The following is a 25,224-nucleotide window of genomic DNA, read 5'->3' on the forward strand; positions in this document are numbered from 1 at the left end:
TGGGCCGTTAATCTATTTCCATAAATCCGAGAAAAAGAAACTCTTAGCCCAACAAAATTGGGTTTTGGGCCATTAATCTATTTCCATAAATCCAAGAAAAAGAAGCTCCTAACCAAACAGAATCAGTTTTAAACATACTCTCGGTCCACCTTATGCTTCTTTTATGCTTCTTCTTATGATATACCATCAGTTTCTTGGCATTGTCTTTTTAGCAAGGAAGTTGTTGAAAGGTTGGATCAGCTCATCATCAATTTGAATCAGAAAAAAACTAAATTACAAAGAGCAAAAAACAGGAAACTAATGATCTTATAAATTATTTTTAGTCTCATAAACCTTAAAATTTCATTTCATTTCATCATAAATATTCACACTTGATTTCTTTTAGCGTACCAAATATTCATTCAAGTCGTGTAATTGAAAATAACATTGCTGAGTTACCGAAGAAGTAGATGACGACGACTTCCGTCTTTGTGGAATACCACGTCACATGGATAAAGTACATGGCGACAATTTCTGGTTACTAGATGATGTGTGGTTACAAATTCTCCTAATAAGCCAGAGGAAAGCTCCATAGAACAGAAGGCAAGATGCTCAGGATGAGGTTCTGAAGTTGATGATGTGTGGTTACAAATTCTCCTAATTGAGTCGGCATTATTTTTGGTAAGCCAGAGGAAAGCTTTATAGAACAGAAGCCAAGATGCTCGGGATGAGGTTCTGAAGTTTTGTGCAAAAGAACTAAGAAATTGATGTTGGTAACTTCATATCATATAGCGTAATGATGGCATACCTGTGCTTCCCCAAGTTGTTAACATGCCAGAAGTCCGCCTGCACTGCATTATCGATCCCTTTCCCACCTGGGATGCCACAGTTTCCCCATCCTAATTTTGGTGCTCTCTCTTTCAATACCAGCACGCTGAGGTCGAGTGTCAGTTGTAACGTTGGATGGGTAAGCAATTTTCGCATCGAAATAGAAAGATATATGGATACTGCCTTTGTCTTTGTCTTGTAAGTGAAACCTTATGTTTTGCATTTCAATTGAATGATGGGCGGGGTGAAGGAAGGACCCAGAAGGAATTCTTGGCCCTCCCAGCGGTGGACACATTGCCAGAAGAGAGTTTGAGAAGAAATTCAAAGAAGAGGGTGCGCAGAAGGACGCCTTGCAGCGCCAAATTCTCCAAGAACGAGAGCGAAGACGAGCTGCTCGAGAGGTCAGCGGCTCTCTCTGTATTCAATTCTTCTCTTTTTAAGTTTTCTTTTGGTTGTATTAGTCTCTGAGGCCGTACAAGGTCTCTGTTTGTTTATTAGTTTATATGTGGAATGTGTGCGTGCATTTTGAATTAGGCTCGCGTGGTCCCGGACAATGCTGCAGACCTTGTGGAGTACTTTTTGGTAACAGAAGCCGCAGAAATTGAATACGAAATTGCAAGATGCAGACCCAGGTATGTCCAGGGTGTTGTGGGTGACCCTAACATAACAGAAAAGCTATCAAAAGGAATATCAATCTTAAATACATTAGTGCAAAGGCTCATGCTTGCTTTTTCAACCTGTTATAGGGAGGGATTTTCATGGTACCCCTGTTATAAATGTGATGTGTTTACGTTCCAAAAAAGTTTTATTTTGGTTGGAAAACATTCCCTAAGGGCATGAGTGAGGGGCCATTACAATAATATTTATAGGCATGAAGCCATTACAGTAATATCTTTGTCACTGGGAGAGAAATGAACCTGTGTGAAAAAGATAACAACCATTCTGCCAACCACCTAAAATAAGCTGTAACCCCAATTGACATGTTCCATGATACTTGTTTCTTCTACAAAATAATATATTCAGCATTCGAAAAAAAACTTCAATATGGGTGTTTTATTTAATTAATAACTTGAAATTGAAAACAATAAGAGAGAACTTGGGAAAACAAATGATACTCAGCCCATTCTTTTAATCTGTCCTCCGCTAAGGAAGATTTTCATTCTTTTAATCTGTCCTCCGCTAAGGAAGATCTTCAAATTCAGAAGATAGGAATCATAAAGAGTGTTGTTCAGACTTGTTGCTTTTAGCTTTTCCTCACTCATCTTCATTTCTCTTCCTAGTGGCTTATTTTTTCTGGAAATATCATTAAGTATTGTGCTGGATTAGAAGGTCAATCTAATATAATTAATATATTTTGAAATAGTTGAGTTTATTGATGAAGGAGAAGGAACTTGACACTAACGAATGATGGGCTCAATTCAACTTCCATGTTTTCAAAATAACTTATAAAATTAGTCAGGATTCTGGAATATAATGGTTTACTGCTATATGTGTTTATGTTCCATGATGTACTTATTTGTTCTATGAAGTAATATACTCAGCCTCCCTAAAAAAACCTTCCGATATGGGACTTCTCTTTAATTAATAGGCTACAATTTAAACTACAAGAGAGAACTTGGGAAAACACATGATGCTAAGCCCATTTTTTAGTCTGTCCTCCGCTAAGGAGGATCTTCAAGTTCAGAAGATAAGAATCGTAAAGAGAGTTGTTCGGATTTGTTGCTTTTAGTTTTTCCTCACCGAGTCACCGGGCTTTATTTCTCTTTCTAGTGGCTTATGTTTTTTTGGAAATATCATTGAATAATTGTGCTGGATTAGAAGGTCAAGCTAATATGATTACTATTTTTTGAAATAGTTGAGTTTATTGATGGAGGAGGAGGAACATGACACTAACGAATGATGGGCTCAATTCAGCTTCCTTGTTTTCGAAATTTTATTGAGATAATGATTTACTGCTAAATACAAGCTTTTATTTTCAGTCTCCTATTTTATAAGAGTCGTCCAATCATTGAGTTGCAACATTTTTTGTTGTCTGAATTTCTGAGTTTAGCTTGCTATTATTTGGATTTTAAGTGAAATGTGACATCTGTTCTTGATTCTTCATCAATATTTGGGTGTGTTTTTGGCAAGTTAGGATCTTTATGGTTGTTGGGAGCCAAGCAAAGATCCCACTTGTAATGTATCCAAATACAAAAGAAATAGAATATGGTTGTTTCGTAATCAAACAGATTTATTGTGTGTAACGATGATAATATAGTAAAAGGGCAAGGCGTTGATCGTCTTTTAGTGATGAAGTCTTGTGCTGTTACTTCAGTCCATATCTAACTGAAAAGGCATACATGTAGTCTGTAGGAACAAAATCTCTGGCCACCATAGGGGATATAACAATTCCTTTTTGATGTTATTATATATGTTGTAATTTGTAAACTTGCTATGCAAGTACGTGTCAATGTTGTACTTTTCTGATGACATCCTACTTTTGTAAAATGACAGACCAAGGCCAAGGCTCCATTAAGAAAGGGATGTTTGTATGTGAAAAATTCTCTATCTTGTCCACCTTATTATTTATTGGGGTATAAACCCAAAGTTCTAAAAAATATAAGAAAATACATGTTGACTGGGATTGCATTGGGAATTTGAGACAACCAGATGGGGAACATATGATATGATAAATTCAGTAAATCTATCTTCCTTTCTGTTAGGTGGTAAGGAATTAATAGGAATTACCAACTTAATGGGAAATTAGATTTGGGCATTAGCTCTTCGACTACACTCCAACCATTTTTGCTTCTATGTATTGACCACCTTGAGAGAAGAGAGTTCCTCATATATCTTGCGCTGAATGATCCAAGGGGTTGTTTTAGGATGTCAAATGTTCCAGTTTCTGCTCTACTTGCTTGGGTCCAGCTCTGTGCTATTGCCTTTTTCAAAGATTGTTATTGCATAGGACAGCTATTTACCTGCACCCATGAGTGGATGGTGGTGGGAGATAAGCATCCGGATCCTTGCTATTGTAGTGTTGCCAATAGTGTATCCTGCTGGAACTAAGAAGGAGGTTAGCGAGGAGGCTCTAACTATGTAGATCTTCCCTTGTTAGCAAGGAGGCTAGTGATGAGTATCTAGTAAGGTATATGCGGTTATAAGAAAAGTGTCTTTCCTGTAGAAATCTTGGGCTGAAATTTGTCTCACCTTGGTCCGGGACTAGACAACAAGGTAGTATATGGTTAGCACATGGCTTTTTCATTGTTCTCCCAGGGGATTATGGACATAAAATTTTGGAGGTTTGGAGAGTTGCTCCTATGCATATGACTTCTTTGTCATATCATTACCCCAGCTTGGGATGGTATTCAAGTAGTAATGCCAATGGTTCAGTGGCAAATCTGTCCCTTGGCAATAGTTTTCACAGGTCACCCTTGTTAAGAGATAGGTATCGAAGAGTGAGATTTTCTCTCAGATTTCAAGGAATGAATTGTACTTAGCTAATCTTAAAATACTAGCTTTTATTTGTTAAAATGTTACTGGTTTGCTCATCTTTGCATCGATTTAAAATGGAATTATAATATTATTCAATCTGCTATAAATCTCTGAGTTATAAATCTGTTTGTGCTCATACAAATTCTCTTGAGTGGTATCATAGTTGAGAGAAAATTTCACTACCCCTGCTATCTTGCAATACTGGACACACTACGTGGTGGTACAGTTTAAATGTTGTAGCCTTGGGTTAAAATTTCATACTTACTGTCAAAATGCATCAGATACATCAGATTTTGGCTCTATGGCTGTTGGAAACACTAAGGCTCTTCTTAGGTAGAGCATCGACTTTGGGAACCACTTTATTTCTGAGCTGTGTCAGAGTGGAACGAAGTTCAGACACAGTGGCCTAATAGGAAAACGAATGATGAAGAGAGTTTGGGCACATGTTGCTTGTTGGAATATGCAACCTGCTATCTTTGAAAATGTGGAGTGAAAAGATCGATGATTAATCCCAATCACAATCCTAAAATGCTTAATCACATGCAAATAATTGTGATTATTTCCAAAATTGAAAAAAATGGGATTAATTGGAAAAATCACAAGTCAATGGCAATTAATCACCCTATGTGGAAAAATGCAAATGAAGGTGGAAAACCAGAATTTATGGGGGTTATTCTTCTTTTCCGCTGTTGGGGATCAAGAGCTAAGGAGCTAGAGAGAGCCAAGTGTTGAAAAGTGTAGCTTGGGAGGTATTCCGCAAGCCCAGATCTGGGGTTTGTGAGAATTTTGATCGCAAAAATGCCAATGAAGGTGGAAAACCAGAATTTGTGGGGGTTATTCTTCTTTGCCGCTGTTGGGGATCAAGAGCTAAGGAGCTAGAGAGAGCCAAGTGTTGAAAAGTGTAGCTTGGGAGGTATTCCACAAGCCCAGTTCTGGGGTTTGTGAGAATTTTGGTCGCAAAAATGCCAATGAAGGTGGAAAACCAGAATTTGTGGGGGTTATTCTTCTTTGCCGCTGTTGGGGATCAAGAGCTAAGGAGCTAGAGAGAGCCAAGTGTTGAAAAGTGTAGCTTGGGAGGTATTCCACAAGCCCAGATCTGGGGTTTGTGAGAATTTTGGTCACAAAAGGGGTTTGTGAGCAAAAGACCCAGGTAAAGGAGTTTTAGACCCAGATAGGGTTTAAAATTCTAAAAGAAAAATTAAAAGGAAAAAAAAAATTTAAATCCTAAGTTTAGTGGAAAATTCCTCTAAGATCTAGAGGGTTCCTAAGAAGGCTTAGAGAAAAGCTATTTAAGAAGGCCTAAGGCTAGGCTAGACATAAGTCAAGTGAAGAATTCATTTGATCGTGAGGGCTTCTTGAGATGTAGCCAAGAAGAGAGGTTCGAGTACCTCAGGGCTATAGAGATCTAAGGAGGCCGAGTGGGAGCAAGGAAGGTCAGACCCAAGTCTGGAAGAAGGCTGAAAATGCTCAGATTCAAGGAGGAGGATCTCAAGGACACTCATCCTCAAGGGAAGATCAGATCTGTAGTATAGAGGCCGAGCTAGGAAGCCAAGGAGGGCTTCTAGGGAGGCCAGATCTACATCATAAGGGTGATGTCTCCTCAAGAAGGCATCAACAACATATCTATCCTTGTTCAAGGAGCCGCAAGTAGTGTAGGATTGCTCGCTCATGGAGGAAGGCTGATCTGAGTTTGGCAACCAAAGATCTTTGAAAAGGAGACCCAATATCCCTGTCCAAGGAGACGTAAAGGACCGCAAATCTGTATAGTAGGTCCGAGCCACTAATCCTGATGAGAGGCAGGCCGTAAGGCCTTTATGGTTGCAGATCTTAAGGTCAGAGCCATCTGATTCAACATCATGTTGAGGCCAAGACATTCCATCTACGCCATTGTTCCACAAATAAGTAGATCGCAAACATCTTCACCAAAGCACTTGGAAGAGAAAAGTTTGAAAGGTTCAGAATGATGCTTGGACTCACCAACACCCCTTCAGATTAAGGGGGGTAATCTTGACACCTAATCTTTGGGATTAGGTAAATCAATGTAAATATTGTAAATAGGAAAATAAAGAGAATTGGAAGATGAAGAGACATTGGGTGATGAAACCCAATAGTATGCCTCTCCATGTATATATTCATGCCCCATCTTAATGCAAAATACAATTCAATTCATGGAGTTACCTCTTGGTCTGACAGAGAAAAAGGTTGAGACTCTATTTTCAGAAGACTTCTTTGTTTGAGTTGATTTTTGGAGGGTCAAGGATTATTGAAAGAAGATTGATTGGGAAGGCTGACTTGATGGATGGAGGGAGTCTATGGTTTTGATCATAAGGTCAAGGTTGTCTCATTTGGTTTGATTCTAAAGAAGAGAAGAAGAATTTCTAGGTTTTCCCCTAGAAGAGGGGTTTTGCCCTAGCTGAGTGCCTACATCTTGTGTTCATCTTGTATGGTTGTGATCTTCATGTTTTGGCATTTATTTGATGATAAGAACCCTAATATAATCAACAGAAGAAAAGTATAATATCACAGGTAAATGTCAAGTAAGAGAAATCAAGAATAAGTTGTTCTAATACTGCCCTAATGGATTTCTCAACATGGTATCAGAGGTAAGGACAAGAGTATAAAAATGGTAGTTAGAGGATCACAATAAGACTACATGCATTAGTCCTCAAGGCCGAGTTCCTAGGAGGAAAAACCAAATTGAAAAAGAGCACTTTTCTGGGCATGATTACAAGACTAGTCTTTTGCAATTAGGCTGCAATCTTGAACTTGAAAGCCACAACAATAAAAGGAGTCAAGTAGCATTTTTGGAGATCTGAATAACTAGATTACTGGTCTTGAAAAAACTGAGATCCTAGGTAAGAAGAACACAAACCTACGGATAAAACATAGAATTCAAATTCATATTAGAGATCCAAATTTCTATTTATCATCTTAGGAATCCGGAAAAGGATCTGTGTCATCCAAATTATAAGAAGGTGACCGAATCTCTAGACTAGAGTAATTAGCGAAAATATCACTTGTTGAATAAGTTGAATAAGAACTGACCGAAGCTCATTAAAAGCTATAGTCACCTCAAGGACTATAGTCATCATTAAAAAGAAACTTGTATACATTTAGGAAAGCGTATAACTCCATAAACTAGTAAGAGGAGTATCTAAGGCCTAAAATCTGAAGATATCTATGTATACATATATATAGGCCAAGACCTATAAGTGACAGAGAATCCAACAAAAAAAATCTCTGTTGTACAAGGAATTTTAAGAAGTCTAATATAGCAGTGCATAATCATTAGAAAAGGAAGAACTTGTTGAATAAACCTAGTATCTTTCTTTTAAGGAAGGAAGCAGTCTATATCAGTGTGGGGAGAAGTCTATTTGGAGACCTGCAACAACACATTCTTACTGTAGTGAATAGAAAACTTCTAGCATTTTGGGACCAACTTGAAGTCCTCATCGAACTCAAGTAAGTATTAGTACTACTCTTTATGTTTCAGTCATCTAACATTATGTTTTCAGTTTGCAAGGAGAGGAATAAGCTCAATGGAACATGAATCCTTCAATCATAAAAATCTAAGGTATGTAGCCTTGAGGTATGTATATTTATCTAAAGTTTTAGGGTTTAATTACTTGTGTGATCCTAGGGTTTGTAAGTTCTCATTGTATCTAGGGATTGTAAACCCTAGATAGTTCATATAAAAATCCTCACCCTATTTAGAAACCCTATCTCATAATGTCTAGGGTTTATAAGTAGTCCAAGATATATGGCAAACTTGGCAAGAATGAAATTGATTGATGTCTAGTTTTTGACATAATATCCTAGAGCTAGCTAGGTTTTGTACTCAAAACCCTAGGAATTCATAAAGATCCTAGATCATAATACTTATGATATTTGTCAAGAGAATGCTGCAAGTACATAAAATGCTAATACTTCAAGAGGGAGCCCTTCAAGAAGAAGCCCTACAAGTTTTGTGAAAGAAGTAACTTAAGGTATGTATAACGACTTATAATAGGTCTTCATAAGAAGGTTCGATCATTTTATCTTTAATACTCAATATTACTAACTCTCTCATGTCTAGGGTTTGCTATAGAATCATTAAGATTCTATATTGTTAGGGTAATTAATCTCTAGATTGAATCTACTCTTGTCATATTATCTTTTGCTATTTGTTCATTTTGATAAAACCTTAACCTTTAGGGTTCACTGTAATACCCTAGCCTTTTGATGCTTAGGGTATGTAGACATTAATGATGAAATCCTTGTCTACTTAGGGTTTGTTGATGAAGTCTAAGACATATAATGAAATCCTAATCTCTTGATGTATGAAACCCTAACCCTTTTTTTGGTTTGTTGTTGGTGTCTAGATTATATGATGAAACCCTAGATTTTTAGGGTTTGATGAATTAGGGTTTATGACAAAACCCTTGTAATAATTAATGAAAGATCCTAGGAATGAAACCCTAGGTGTATATGCTTCTATATGATTGAAACCCTAGCTTGGTCAAAATTGTTGAATATCTAACATTGAAGTTTTGATGTTTGTATCTAGGACAAAAACCCTAGTAGAGATTAATATGAGGTTCTAGGGCATGATAATGAAACCCTAGATGTAAAATGCTTTCACTATGATTGAATTTAGTTGCTAATATCTAAAGTTTAATTTTGGTAAAGGAATCTAGGGTTTGTGACAAAACCCTAGCATAGATTGTTGTGAAAGTCTAAGGCATGAAAGGTGTAACCCTTGTTGATTGTAAACCTAACTAGGTTTAGGTTTTGATATCTAAAGTCTGATTTATTATGCTCCCATTGTGATGACATGCTAACCCTATATTGATAAAGTTGACTTCATGCTCTATATTTGTGCTTGGTTGAACTTGTTGTTGAAGATTTGCAGGTACATAGTCTTCAAGATGTTGAAGATGCTTACCTACCTCATACTTAATGATGACTTGATGATGATGTTGAGCATGATGAAAAGAGGGAGCTGTAAGAATCTTGGTAACATTGAAGTATACATTACTGATGACCTTGTTTCCAAGTAAGGATAGAAGGAATGGTGTTCTGGAAGGGTGGAGTTCTTTGATGATGTGATGACGCGAAAGAAAGAGATTGTGTGGCTGACGTTAATGAACTTGTCCCCTAGTAGGGAAGAAGCTTAGATAAAGAGAGTATATATCTCCCTAGTTGAGAGGGAGCTTGGTTGAAGAAAAGATAAATTCCTCCATAGTTGAAAACATGATGTGAAGGCCATGAGGATGTTTGTGATTGGAGAATAGCTGAAGCACTATAGATGGTTATTTGTGAGTTGTATTCGTGATTAATAAAGTTGTGAACAAGAATTGGATCTTTTTGGAAAGTGGTGAGGCTGAGTTTGGTGTTGCTGGAGAAATTGAAGAAGGAAGATTTCATCGAAACATGTTTGGATATTGTAACGACCTAAGCAACATTAGAATAGTTGAAAGACCCTGAAGATTATGCTAGCATACAAAAACATGTACATTGGAAATTTGGATACTGATTGGGGTCGTGTAGCTACAGTATGATCCAACAGATGAACAAATAGTTGATGTGTTGATGAAATCTCTTCTCACAAGAAAGTTTTAGGAGCATGCTCAGATTGGTGGATGTGTTGGTCTCTTCCTGAATAGCTGGCGTATTGATAAATGTCTCTGATTTGGTTGAGAGGGAGAGATGAAGTACCATAAAACTACCTGTATGATGGTACATGGGAGGACATCGTGGCTTGGTTAATATTGAGATCTCATTTGATGTCCACATCCTAGATGGAGGGTATCAGTTGGAGCTCTGGTTTAGTGTTGATACATGGATCCCTGTAAGGGTTGGTGTCAGGGCATGGAGGCCTAGATGTTATCTAGATGTATGGATACCAGGGCTATAGCCTGATGGTACCTATTGTCGCCCAAATTGTACAAGTGAATGCGACAAAGAATTAGGGTAGGGGTTGTCACTCTGATCCCCTCTCTCTCCGTTCTAGTTGTCTCCCTACAACATACTATGGGGGGTAGTCCCTATGAAATGTGTGGATGAAAGACTTGTCGGGAACCAACAAGCTCGGGAGGCACCACTGAATGGCCTAGCAACTTGGTTAATGATTATGAGCACTATTTAATTAGATTACTTGAGAGACCAGTGCCTTATGGAGTCAAATCACTTGCGCAATATAAATTAGTTACCAAGTTACCGAATGAACATTTGCTACTTAGGATGCACACTATCCTATATGAAATGCGACACCTAGAACTAAGTGAAATGCAAACTCTTGGTTTATTTTAGATTAGATGCCTAACTAAATAAATACCTTCTCTCAACTCTTTTGAAGTTAGTCTCAAGTGGGAAGATAGCAAACACTATATTAATGATACCTCCCCTAGAGTTCTAACCATCCAAATGCCTCCAGTGTTGCAGAGATTGTGGCTTTGACGACTGCAAGGTCACAATGTTAACTACAAGTGAGGGTCTATACTTCGCAAGATGGGTGAGAAAGGTGGTCCTATTTTCTTTCAACCAAGCTTATGCTTAGAGGTAAATTAATTAATGCACTACTACTCTTAAAATGCAAGTGCAATTATGAGTGATTAGTCTTAGGTGAGATTGTTAAATGTTTTAAGTACTTTGAGACAAATAATATTCGATGTAGAGCAATAAAGGAGAGTACTTAATAATTACAAAGACAATCTTCACCAAAAGCAATGCTTAGTGAACTCTTCAAATTAGATAATCCAATGACAAGTAAAGAGTGTGAAAGCAATTCGAGATTAGCAATCTTACAAAGGAAATTACTTGATCAATAATTATAAAATGCACAAGTCCAATGTTCCTCTTAACAATATCAATGTGCCAATTAGACAAATATGATGATCAATCAAGTGCTTTGAGAGTGAGTTACAGTATTGCAAGATTATGAATCTTAGATGTGAAGCTCACTTGCAAAACAATATGTTAGAGCACTTATTACAAAAAGTAAACTCACAAGAAAAGCAAATTATGACAGTAGCAATATAACCACTTATCCAAGAGCTAATTTCTTTGGGCAATGATCACAATGACAAACACAAGTATTAGTATTCCTTTTAAAACCAATGTCACAAGAAATGCTAGCAACCCTCAGCACAATGTACTAATGCTTTTCAATGTCAATGAACAAAACATTCACTAACTTGATAACCAATGATATGTAAGAATGCTTGCAATTAGAAACACTTGGAAACTTATTATCAATGATATTATTCTTTACTTGATGCTTATGACATTAAAAGAGCAAGAGCAAAATTATGAGCAACAACCTTATCTTATGTACAAAATGCAAATTTAGTCCAAGTATTCCAATTATCCTTTAGAGCACTAATGAGTGCACAATCTTGTTAATTAGATGAGATTGCTAACAATGAACTACTTATGAATGCAAAAGTGCAAAAATGGATGCAAGAGCTCGCAATGAAATGCAAAAGACCAATGATCACAACATCAAGAAAAACTACTTTGCCAACTACAAGACCGCTACCAAAATGCAAAGGAATGCTAAAAGTAAATGCCCAACATTGAAAAAGACTTTCCAATGAGATAAGATGATAGTCGATTATTTCTTATGCCACTGCAAACAATGTGTTTTGAGGATGCAAATGAAACAATGACAATAAAAGAGGGTTAGAAGGCAAACCACTAGGCCTAATGGCCTTGTTGGTGACTAGTTCGACTGCTAGGGATCTTCCAATGGGTCTATCCACTTGTAACCACAATTGGTAACTCCAAAACCACTGCAAAACAAGATGTTAGCCTGAAATACCAATGAAAATTCAAGAGATGACAGTGTGAGGGCTAGAAGAGGTGCTTTCGAGAGGAGAGGGAAGGCCTATAAGCCTGCCGACATTAAGGAGGGAGGCCTTAGGAGGCCCACGACAAAGGATAGATGCCCTTTAGCGTTGACGACAAGGCTAGAAAGGGCCACGACAGAAGGAAATGAGGCCTTGAGGGCCCGCAACTAACCCAAAGAGAGGAAAAAGGCTGCGGCTGGGGAAGACTAGTCCTCGACTAGGCCTAAAAAATTATTCGGACCCCTACAAATAACCAAAGAATTAGCAAACACACAAAAAATGATCTCAAATACCCCCAAAAATTACCTTGTAGGGCCTGCGGCCCTCGTTCTTGGCTATGCGTTGAGCTTCTAGGGCCTTAGGTGGCTAGATCTAGGCCTCTAGGGTTTGATTCAACCCTCCCAACTTGAACAATTTTGGAAAAATGAGCTAGAAAACCCTCTTGGAGGTGAGAAACCCCTCAAACCCTAGCCTTAGGGCTAGTTTCTTCTCAAAAGAAGTCGATCTCTTTTGATGGCTTGAAAATCCCCTGTAGAAATGAAGAAAAATTCCCAAAACCCCAATATATACAAAAAATAAAAAAATCCCAAAACCTGAAGTGCTACAAAAGTAAAACAAGGGTTAGATTTAAAATTATTTACAAATATCCACACTATTTACAAATTTTAAATTTACAAGCTCTAATTAGCGGATAAATTCTTTATAGCACAAGAGAAAGATTTAAATTTTTTGAGATTTTAGAGTAGATAATATGGATGACTAATTCTGAAAAAATTATTGGCCAAAACCCTTGTGCAAAATAATTCGTCAAAATGAAAGCCCAAAGCTCAAACAAGGTCAGTCATTCCCCACAGTCTGTGAACTTGGAGTCCAAGGGCTAGTGTACCTGTAGATCTCTATTTAATCTTGAAAATAATTGTTAGATCATGGGGTGAATCAGATCACCTAAGGTAAAGATAACCGTACCAATAGAATGTTCTTATCATCGGCAACTGAAATAACAATCATGAAATTTTAGCACAATATAGAGCATGAACAAATAAAATACTAGCACATACCATAGATCAGTAGATAGAAGAATACCATGAACTGAAACCCCAAAGTCTTTCTATTATGAGAAAAATAATTCCAGCAGAGCAAGGCTCAACACATGCGTTACAAAATTACCTCATCTAGAGATTATCCAAAGGTGAGAAATAGGAGCTCAATAGCTTCCTTATATAGAGAAAACCCCTCCAAGTGGAAAATAATGGCTAGTTGGCTTGATTCTTGTCAAAATAATCTCGTTTGTTGAAAATAACATGATCTTCTTTTAATCTCCACATTTAATTTTTTGTTTTTGAGGAAAACTTCGAATTTCTCTTAAAAACCAATTTTGATTAATCCAAAAATTAATACTTTGGATTAATATCCTCAAAAATTTGATTTTGAATTAACCACCAAGGTCCAAGGAGACAAATTTTCTTAAAATGTCCATTTTTCCCTTGATGGAGGACCTCCAAAAATTAATTTATTTTTGACCCACGAATTTTTTATTATTTTCCAGTTGGAGAGAATTTAATTATTCTCTAATTATTTTTGACTCAAAATTAATTAATTTTTTGGCTTAGATTTTTTTATTTAATTATGCCAGAAAATTAATTAATCAACTGTAGAGGAGATTAATTATTTTTCCACCCTCAAATATTTTAGCCATGGTGTCTAACTATGAGTAACCATGCACTAAAATATTTTTTACATCAAATTATTACAATATCAACCCTTAGAAGGGGAAAACACCTTTAGACATAGACCCTCAAGACATTACCCAATTCTGCGACACAATATGATCTAGTATGAAACCAAGTGTGCTTATAATAAAATAATTTAGCCATGGTGTCTAATTATGAGGGACCATGCACTAGAATTATTCCTAAACACACTTTTACATAGACTCGATAAACACTAGGACTCACCTAAGACATTGCCAAAGAATTCCACCCTAGCTTTGGGGTTATAGCTGGAAGAAAAACTTTGCCGATTATCCTAGTTTACAAACGCACATAATTCGGGAAGGTTAGAAAACTTCCTAGGATGAAATCCTTTGACAAAAATCATAGGCTTACCTAGCTGTAATTACATGACTCAATGGTCATAATACCATCATTTACAATAAACTTTGTAGAAATTAGGTTTACAATGATATAACTAGAAGCTGAATGATGACATCTATTTGAAAAAATTTGATCTGTTGCTTTGTACTCTGCTTCTTGGATAGTTGACAAAGTGTGGTCAACAATACCTATAGTGGCAAATGCCTAGATGACACCTTAGTCCTTGTTGGGAGGATACCTTGGCAGTGAGGGTATCCCAAGCATTGCGTATGATGTTGTATATTCTTAGAATATTTCAAATTGGGGTCAACCTTGTACCAGTCGAACAATTATGAATACCTCCCTAGTTAAGAGGTTATGTTGAAGAATATAACTAGTATCGGTTTTCATAATTGTATTTGAGTCATGATGTAATGTATTTGTCAAAAAGAAAGAAAAAAAATTATTGTAAAAAGAAAAATTATTATTAAGCATGGGTTTCATGCTTTGTTTATTTTGTCTCTAGGTCAAAGTCTCCATTGAAGGCTTCTAGGGTTTGTGTCTAGAGTCTAAGTCCTTGCCATTATAGTCTATACCCTTATTGGGCATTTTATATTAAAGAAATAAAAATATTTTTATGTATTTGGGTCATCTTCTCATCCCCCATCAAGTCAGCTTGCTCATTGTTCATGTCGGCCTCAAAGAGTAGCGTCAAACCACTATATATACCCAAGCATTCGCCCTAGTTTTGAGAGGAGACAAGTATGATTCATTATGTAGCTGGAAAGTCAAGAAAAGAGGTGCGAAGTCTAGAAGAGAAGAAGGAAAATACAAGCGATGAAGAGGAGAACCTTTGTCAAGCCAAATAGATCAAAATTTCTGTGTTTCTACTTTCTACTCACACGTGCAAGTAAGACTGAGGTATTGCAGGACTGAAGAATCTGTAGAGATAAGAGAAAAAGGTCGAGACTCTATTTTGAGTGTAGGAATTTACAGGGTAAGTTCCTCAGACAGAACACCAAAGGACACCGCTCACAAATAGATCACAGATCAATACACCAGTATTGTTGACGTGGTTAAAACCCTCAAAGAGGGAAATAGTCCACAGCCTGAGCCAACGCGGCCACTTCAGGCAATTTATTAATAAAAGAATGAAAATTTACATAAGCTTCTCTCATGAACGGTTACCCTACAAATGACCCTCCATGCTCTTTAAATAGAGATCATGGACCAATCGGGTGTTAAGCCACAGATCAAGTGTCAGTAATACCGAGGAGAGAATGAACCGTCGGATCACTACATATCGTGACCGTCAGAGTGGAAGTTACAAAGGTACATAGTAAAGAAACACGCTTTATCTAACTCTACACTAGACCAAGTTATAGTTAACTATTTCCTATGTGTCGGAATATCCTAACATCCCCCCTTAAGAACAACTTGGGATAGGATTGAAGGATGTACAAATATGACACAATAGGAGAAGGAAGGAGGCATTAGAGCCTATCCCCCCTTAGTGACAACTTCCTGAACTCCAACCATAAATCGAAGTTTAGTAAACTTTGCCTCTGTGAGAGCCTTTGTAAAGATGTCTGCAACTTGATGATCTGTTGAACGATATTGCACTTCAAGAACATGGTCATGAATGAGCTTTCTGATGAAGTGCATGTGCAGTTCAATGTGTTTGCTGCGCTGATGTTGGACTGGATCTTTGCATAGTTGAATGGCACTTTGATTATCACACCAAAGTGTAGTCGGATGTTGTTGCTGAAAGCCAAACTCTGACAGGATTTGACGAAGCCACAGGGCTTCCTTACTAGCTTCTACGGCACCACGATACTCTGCTTCTGCTGAAGAAAGAGAAATGGCACTTTGTTTCTTGCAAGCCCATGTAATAGGTCCTGAACCAAGAGTGAACACATAACCTGCAGTAGACTTCCGATCATCAGGGTCACCAGCCCAATCAGAATCAGTGAAACCAACCAATAGAGGAGATGCTTCTGCATTGTAATGAATCCCAAACTGAACTGTACCTTGAACATAACGAAGTATTCTTTTAGCTACTTTCCAATGACTTTCATGTGGGTTTTGCATAAACTGAGCAATAAGGCCAACAACAAAGGAAAGGTCAGGACGAGTATGGGTCAGATACAAAAGTTTTCCTACAAGTTGACGGTATAAGGTAGCATCAACTTCAGAGGAAGTACAAGTCAGTGAAAGTTTGGCTCCAGATTGAAAGGGAGAAGGGGCTGGCTTACATTCTTCCATGTGAAAATGGCGTAGAAGATCACATGCATACTTGGATTGGGAAAGGGAAATACCTTCCTTGGATTGCAAGACTTGAAGACCAAGAAAATAATGCAAGTGTCCTAAGTCTGTCATTTCAAACTTCTTTTTAAGGCTGGACTTCATATGGTTTATAAGGTTGGGATCACTACCAGTAAGTATAAGATCATCAACATAAAGAACAAGAATGATAAGAGACTTGCCCACTTTCTTGGTGTAGACAGTATTGTCAGAATGACACCTAGAAAATTCAGTTTCTAAAAGAAAGCTATCCATTTTGGCATACCAAGCCCGAGGGGCTTGCTTGAGACCATAAAGGGATTTCTTAAGCCGACATACAAGGCTGGAGTCTGTTTGTATAAAGCCAGTAGGTTGTTCCATATAGATTTCTTCATGCAAGTCCCCATGCAAGAAGGCAGATTTAACATCCATTTGATGGACTTCCCATTTGAAAGAGGCAACAAGGGAAAGAACAAGGCGGATAGAGTTCATTTTGGCAACAAGGGAGAAGGTTTCAGTATAGTCAATGCCTTCAACTTGTGAAAAACCCTTAGCAACAAGACGAGCTTTATGTTTATCAACTTTTCCATCTGGTCCATACTTGGTTTTGTAAACCCATTTGCATCTAACAAGTTTTCGTCCCTTTGGAAGGGGAACAAGATCCCATGTATCATTTGCCAATAATGAACGATATTCTTCATTCATAGTTGTGTCCCAATCTGGATGGCCTGAAGCTTCTGCAAAGGTGTCAGGATCATAATTCGCTGAAGCTTGAGCTAGTAAAGAAGAGGCTCTATCGAACTGAGAACGTGTACGTCGCTGATCTGTAGGATCACCGGCAAGAGCACCTGCTGCATCCCGAGTAGCACGGACCCATTTTGGAAGCTGAGGAGCTGAAGGAGGATCCTGAGAAGGTGGCAGAGGATTGTCATCCTCGTTGTCATCATCTGAAGAAGAAATATTTTTAGAGGTAGAAGGGATAGAGAGAGGTGGCACATCTACGAACTAGGCTCGTAGGCTGATATATTTTGAGCAAACTTTACATCTCTTCTAATGATAACATTTTTGGACTTAAGTGGAATAAGTTTGTATCCTTTGACATCTTTAGAATTGTTAAAATTGGCAACCAGGGCAAAACTTCATGTGGGTCATCTTATTCATGGCTGATAATATTTTTATTAGATTCCTTTCGTCGAGAGGTGTAGGATTGATATAAAGATCATCCGATTCCGATAAGTATTCATGGAGATATGAATTTATTTTGATTATGGAATTATTATCAAGCCGACCTACAACTCATGTAGGCTCAGAAGCCCAACAGTCGCATCTATTCACCCACCAACGTTGTGTATAAATATAAGAGGACTTTTCCTCATTTAGACTCACTCATCTCATCACATCTCTCTCTCTCTACTGTGCAGATATGAGTCTCTTCTCTACTGCGCTGAAATGGGTCTCTCTCTCTCACACATGTGAAGCCGGAAGCTGTTGAATTTGAAGCTGCAACTGCAGAAGTAAAGATTGACTTGCGTGGCCTAGAAGATCTCCTCTTTGGAACTGCATTGTAGGTTTATCTGAACCTCCTCTGAAAGCCGCAACTTTTGGTGGTGGAATGAAGTCAATCCGATGAACGGTTTGCAAGATATCGACTGCCCTAGTTCGAAGCCGGAAACCGCTGAAACTGAAGCTGCAACTGCAGAAGTAAAGATTGACTTGCGTGGCCTAGAAGATCTCCTCATCTGAACTGCGCTGTAGGTTCATCTGAACCTCCTTTGGAAGCCGAAACTTTTGGTGGTGGAATGAAGTCAATCCGACGGTCGGTTTGTGAGATATGGTCTGCCCTAGTTTGATAATGAAGCCGCTAATGCTGATGCTACTGATCTAGGGTTTGCTACTGTTGATATGGATCAGATTTATTGTACTATTTCTCTCTGCTGAATTATTGAAGATAAAAGAAGATTTGATCAAAGGGTTTCCCCACACATTGTGGGGTTTGTCCCTGGCTAGCCGCCACATCTTGTGTCTCTTGTCTTGGCTTGTTTTCTGTCGATCGTTTAATGTTCTATCTGCACTTTACTTTATGTACATGTGATTGCTAATCGGTGGAATATAATAAGAAAAAGAAGTAAACTATTATAAGCATAGAACATACCATAACTTAACATGGTATCAGAGTTGAGGTGAAGACAAAGCCCGAGCAAAAGCAAGAGCAATCATTGAAGAGAAGATTGGCAAGGCTATCCTAAAAGAACTATGGGGTCCTCAACACTCTTTCCTGCCGAAGACAAGCTCCGTGAGAAAGCTAACTATCACAGATGGAAGATGTCTATCGATCTAACCCTTGAAGATCAAGGAGTGCTGGACCATGTAAGAGGCAATATTGTTGAGCCTTCATCAAATGCATCTGCTGCTGCCTGGAACAAATGGAAAAATGGAGAAGTCAAAACAAAGAAGATCATCCTGGACTCTATCGACAAGCGCTTGGTGGCCTACATCTCTGATCTAGACACCTCCAAGGAAATCTACGACAGACTGGTGAGTTTATTTAAAGTTAATGATGCAAATCAAGTTTTGTTTCTTAGAAATAAGTTGAGGGAAATCAAGAAGGGTAAAGATGAAAGTATGCAAGCATACTTCTTAAGAATCACCGAGATCAAGAACGATCTCCTATCTATTGGGGAAACCATTACTGACAGAGAAATGGCACTCACAACTCTCGGAGGATTACCATCTGAATGGTATGTGTTCAAGACTACTCTTCTGAACAATAATGTAATTCCTAGTTTCGAGGAATTAATGGCTAGATGCATTCAAGAACAAACAAGGGTAGAAGAGCAGGAAATGCCCTTGCCTAAAGGTTCTCCTGCTGCTTTTTCTTCTCATGCTAAGAAAAGAAATAATTCTGGGTCTAAATCAAAAGGAAAGGCTGGACCTAAGGGTGGAAGAAAAGGATGATGTTACATTTGCGATAAAGCAGGTCACTATGCAAGGGAGTGTCCTAGGACTCACACCGGGACAATGATCAAAATCCCTCTGATGGCAAATCAAAGGAATGACAAATTCAACAGCAAAGGTAAGAGGAGAGCTGGGGATCGAGGAAGAGGACAACCATTCAAGAAGGCTAGAAAGTCCAGGATGTATTAAATGCACCTGACCTCAAAAAGAACCTAGTGTCCATCTCGGCAATGGAAGACAAAGGCTACAAGGTAACCTTAAGCAATGGCAAGGTATGTATATGGAAATGCCTTTACTCTTGGGTTTAGTGTTGATTCATCATATCAGGTCGATGGAAGTCCGCTTGGTGTCATGTCTTGTGACACAACTCTTCAGTCCGAACTTTGGCATCAGAGGTTTGCCCCCCTTCATTATAAAGCTATACTCGATGTAAGACAAATGGTTACAGGGATGCCCGAATTCTGAGTAGAGAAAGAAGGTGTATGTCTAGGATGTGCCGAAGGAAAGCTCAAAAGGGGACCATTCCCCTCCAGCCAAAGCAAGACCTCCGATATATTACAGTTGGTTCACTCAGGCATACCTGAGGTTGGCATTAAGAGGGAGACTACTACACCACATACTCCTGAGCAGAATGGTGTGGTGGGAAGGAAGAACCACACGATGATGGAAGCTGTCCGGGCCATGCTACATGATCAAAGACTTCCAAAGTTTCTATGGGCTGAAACTGCAAACACCGCCGTATATGTACAAAATCGATGCCCTTATCAAGCATTGGGTTCCAAGACTCCTGAAGAAAAATTCACCGGTAAGAAACCTGATGTTTCTCATTTTAAAATTTTTGGAAGCCCTGTATACTTTCATGTGCCGAAAGAGAAAAGAAATAAATTGGGAGCATCTGGAAAGAAGGGAATTTTCGTGGGCTATGGTGAAAATTCTAAAGGCTATAGAATCTATGTAGCCGGTCAAAGGGAAGTCATAATTAGTCATGATGTCACCTTTGACGAAGATATGGCTCTCAGCAAGGTGGACAATCTGCTGACTTTGAGGAGCTCTCAAGAAGCCGACACCAGGGAACCGAAAGAAAAGGATGATGAATCAATGCCTGATGTAGAAGAACCCATGGATCCGATTGATCCTCCTCCATATGAGCCTTCCTCTTCTAGGAAGAGGCCTTCATGGCTTAAGGGGTTACTTGATGATGCTGAAGGACATGCTGCACCCCGAGGAACCTTTCGTGAAAGTAAGAAACCTAATAGGTATCAAGGATACCTGACCATCATGAGCACGATCATACAAAATGAGCCTTCGTCATTCTCAGATGCCGTCAAGCATCAAGTATGGAAGGATGCTATGACCGAAGAATATGAGTCTATCATAAAGAATGATGTTTGGGAAGTAGTTCCCAGACCCCAGGACAAGACTGTTGTTACTTCCAAATGGCTTTACAAGATAAAGCATGCAGCAGATGGAAGCACGGAAAAGTATAAGGCTCGTTTTGTTGCTCGAGGTTTCTCCCAAAAGGGAGGTATAGACTATGATATTTGCACCTGTTGCCAGATATACGACCATCCGCTTGATCATAGCCCTTGTGGCTTCACAAGGATGGAACCTACATCAGATGGATGTCAAGACCGTGTTCTTGCATGGTTCTATCAAAGAAGAGGTCTATGTGGAGCAACCTGAAGGATTTGAGATTTATGATTGAAAATCTCATGTATGCAGGTTGAAGAAGGCTCTTTATGGGCTGAAGCAAGCACCCCGAGCATTGTATGAGAGGATCGATAGCTACTTGATGAAGCTGGGATTCAAGCTGATCCTAACCTTTACTTTAAGGTTGAAGATGACAAGCCTCTCATACTGGTGTTGTATGTGGATGACCGCTTTCTAACAGGTGCAAACCCTCTCATTCACAAATGTAAGAGGGAGATGGCTTCTGAATTTGAAATGAAGGACCAAGGACTTGAAGTGTGGCAAAAGCCAAGGGAAATTTTCCTATCTCAAGGAAAATATGTGGTAAATATATTGGAAAGATTCGGTATGATGGACTGCAAGCCTGTGGCTACCTCGAGGATCTTAACTTTTAGAAGTTATATGGTAGTGATGTCGGACCAGACTTGGGAAATGCCTCTGAGTTTCAAAAACTCATTCGCATTGATGTTCTTGGCGAACCTCCGTCCGAACATATGTTTTGCAGTTAGCATTGTGAGCTCATATTTGATTGAGCCTCACTGGATTGATGCTAGGAATCTTCTGAGATGTCTTCAGGACACAATCTCTCATGGATTAAGATACACTGCCAGAGATGTGAGACTACTTGGATATACTGATGTTGATTGGGCAGGCAGTGTGGTGGACCGTAAGAGCACTTCTGGGTACTGTTTCACCTTGGGATCTGCTTCGATATCCTGGATGAGCAGGAAGAAGAAGTCGGTGGCTTTGAGCACCGCCGAAGCAGGATATATTGTTGCTAGCATAACCTCGTGTGAGGCAGTCTGGTTGCGAAAGCTCTTCAGTGAGCTGTTTGGATTTACATTGGTTACCACTGTGATTCTCTGTAACAACCAGAGGTGGGATTCGATTATTGAGGAATCCCGTATTCGTCAATTGCTCCAGCAGATAGACATCATCTGGGATATGGTAAGTCGATGAGCAAGGAAGCTCCATCACATTAAGATGATGTACAGGTTGATACACCTTGTCAAAGCCCCGAGGAAAGATCTAATCTGTGATTTTCCCAAACGACTTGGAGTCGGCAAGAAACCTTTGTACAAGGGTCCTGCATGTTGCATACATTGAGCTCTGGGAGCTCTAAGGGCTTGCGGTTCCTACTGGAGCATCATATGACCACAAGGTGACTCACCCTCCCTTGGTGGTGCACACTGGAACAAGATGATTCGCTCTCTTGTGGGACAAGATGATTCGCTCTCTTGTGGAACAGGATGATTCGCTCTCCTGTGTAGCAGCCTGGATTGATGTGTTCTCCACGGCGATTGTAGCAGGATTGATGTGTTCTCCATGGCAATTGTAGCAGGATTGATGTGTTCTCCCGTGAGGACAGGATTGATTAGTTCTCCTGTCGAGGCATCCTACCCATGCAGTCTGGGACTCATGGGAAGTACCTCTCATCTGATCAATGAGCAGGGAAATGAAGTTAGGGACCATAGTAGTACCGATGGACGCATTGTTGTAACTACCGTACTCCCTACGCTAGAATGACCTCCATTGATCTGGGATCAATGATACTGGTCTGGGACTAGTGGTAGGAGTTGTACCATACTATGACGCTGACTTCGGGTCGGTTGAGACTGGTCTGGGATCAGTGGTACATACTCTGAGACTGACTTTGAGTCAGTGGAGGATGATATTGGTCTGGGACCATTGGAGTTGTACTCACTATGACGCTGACTTTGGGTTGGTTGAGACTGGTCTGGGACCAGTGGTACATACTTTGAGACTGACTTTGAGTCAGTATGATACATCGATCATTTCTTCTTCTTCATAATTCGGACAAAAGCAGAGTAGAACAAAACAATGCAAGAGCAGAGCAGAACAGAACAAAACAGTACAGATCAGTGCAGGGCAGCACAAGACAAAGTAGAACAGGCAAAATAGAGCAGCGCAGGGCAAGGGTCAGGCTGTACAAGGCAGTGCATTTGATGGATGAATAGTAACGACCGATAGACAGATTGCAGATGAAGTTCTCCATGGTTGAGAGGGAGTGTTAAAATTAGCAACCCGGGCAAAACTTCATGTGGGTCATCTTATTCATGGCTGATAATATTTTTATTAGATTCCTCTCGTCGAGAGGTGTAGGATTGATATAAAGATCATCCGATTCCGATAAGTATTCATGGAGATATGAATTTATTTTGATTATGGAATTATTATCAAGCCGACCTACAACTCATGTAGGCTCAGAAGCCCAACAGTCGCATCTATTCACCCACCAACGTTGTGTATAAATATAAGAGGACTTTTCCTCATTTAGACTCACTCATCTCATCACATCTCTCTCTCTCTACTGTGCAGATATGAGTCTCTTCTCTACTGCGCTGAAATGGGTCTCTCTCTCTCACACATGTGAAGCCGGAAGCTGTTGAATTTGAAGCTGCAACTGTAGAAGTAAAGATTGACTTGCGTGGCCTAGAAGATCTTCTCTTTGGAACTGCGTTGTAGGTTCATCTGAACCTCCTCTGATAGCCGCAACTTTTGGTGGTGGAATGAAGTCAATCCGATGAACGGTTTGCAAGATATCGACTGCCCTAGTTTGAAGCCGGAAACTGCTGAAACTGAAGCTGCAACTGCAGAAGTAAAGATTGACTTGCGTGGCCTAGAAGATCTCCTCATCTGAACTGCGCTGTAGGTTCATCTGAACCTCCTTTGGAAGTCGAAACTTTTGGTGGTGGAATGAAGTCAATCCGACGGTCGGTTTGTGAGATATGGTCTGCCCTAGTTTGATAATGAAGCCGCTAATGCTGATGCTACTGATCTAGGGTTTGCTACTGCTGATATGAATCAGATTTATTGTACTATTTCTCTCTGTTGAATTATTGAAGATAAAAGAAGATTTGATCAAAGGGTTTCCCCACACATTGTGGGGTTTGTCCCTGGCTAGCCGCCACATCTTGTGTCTCTTGTCTTGGCTTGTTTTCTGTCGATCATTTAATGTTCTATCTGCACTTTACTTTATGTACATGTGATTGCTAATCGGTGGAATATAATAAGAAAAAGAAGTAAACTGTTATAAGCATAGAACATACCATAACTTAACAAGAATATCCAACAAAAATACATTTTTTACTCTTACGTTCTAAAGCTTATGTTTCTCATCCGGAATATGGGCCCATGCTTCACTTCCAAAAACACGAAAGGGACTTACATCTGGTTTAATTGAGCTCCATGCTTCTTTTGGAGTGATATTCTTTAAAACCTTAGTAGGAGTGCGATTTATTATGTAATTTGCACAGTTAATTGCTTTTGCCGAAAAATTAAGATTAAGTCCTTTAGATTGAAGCATACAATTAGCCATTTCCTTTAAGGTGTGATTCTTCCTTTTAGCTATACCTTTTTGTTGTGGAGTATATGGAATAGTATGTTGCATTTGAATTCCATTCTCAGTGCAAAAGTTGATGAATTTGTTGTTAACATATTCTCTGCCATTATCAGATCTTAGCTTAAGAATTTGATGTCCAGATTGTTTTTCAACAAAGGCCTTAAAGGCTAAGAACATGTTAAATACTTCACTCTTGAGTTTTAAGAAGTATACCCAAGTGCGTCTAGAGAAATCATCAATGAAAGTTAAGAAATACTTGTAGCCAGAGAATGAAACAACTAGAAGTGGACCACATAATTCACTATGCACAAGCTGTAAAGGGGCTGAGGTGTGCCAATAGGCACGTTTTTCAAAACTATCTCGATGATGTTTTCCGAGTACACATCCGGAACAAACACCATCTCTGCAAGATACTATTGGAAGACTTGTCACCATATTTTCTTTACATAGATTCTGAAGGGAGTGATAATTTAAGTGACCAAATCGCTCATGCCAAAGTTTGCTCACTTCATCATTATGAGCAACAAATACCGAGGGAAGATTTGATGACCCAAAGTTGTTAAATGTATATAGCCTTGTAGAATCATCAGCAATGCCAATAGCTAAAATTTGTGTAGGATCTCTTAGGTCCTTAATTACAACATCGTGAGGTGAAAATTCAACGGTTTTACCTTCACCTGAATGAGTTATCTGATATACAGATAGAAGGTTGCAGGATAAGGTTGGAACACATAATACATCATTGAATTGA

The 25,224-nt window shown here is 39.0% G+C and overlaps 1 protein-coding gene across 1 annotated transcript in view; it reads left to right on the forward strand.

Moving 5' to 3' along the window:
* The first annotated feature begins 545 nt into the window (after nucleotides 1-545).
* Nucleotides 546-25,224, forward strand: part of LOC149239405 (uncharacterized) — a 52,897-nt gene continuing 28,218 nt past the window's right edge. The window contains exons 1-3 of the mRNA XM_089373402.1: nucleotides 546-946; nucleotides 1,062-1,208; nucleotides 1,342-1,439. Coding sequence (XP_089229528.1) covers nucleotides 776-946; nucleotides 1,062-1,208; nucleotides 1,342-1,439 — 416 coding nt within the window. The 5' untranslated portion in view covers nucleotides 546-775. The remainder of the gene's footprint in view (nucleotides 947-1,061; nucleotides 1,209-1,341; nucleotides 1,440-25,224) is intronic.

The sequence above is a fragment of the Pinus tabuliformis genome, chromosome 8, assembly GCF_031772625.1.
Source record: "Pinus tabuliformis cultivar Carrire ecotype Pingquan chromosome 8, CPIR1, whole genome shotgun sequence".
Classification (NCBI taxonomy): Eukaryota; Viridiplantae; Streptophyta; class Pinopsida; order Pinales; family Pinaceae; genus Pinus; species Pinus tabuliformis.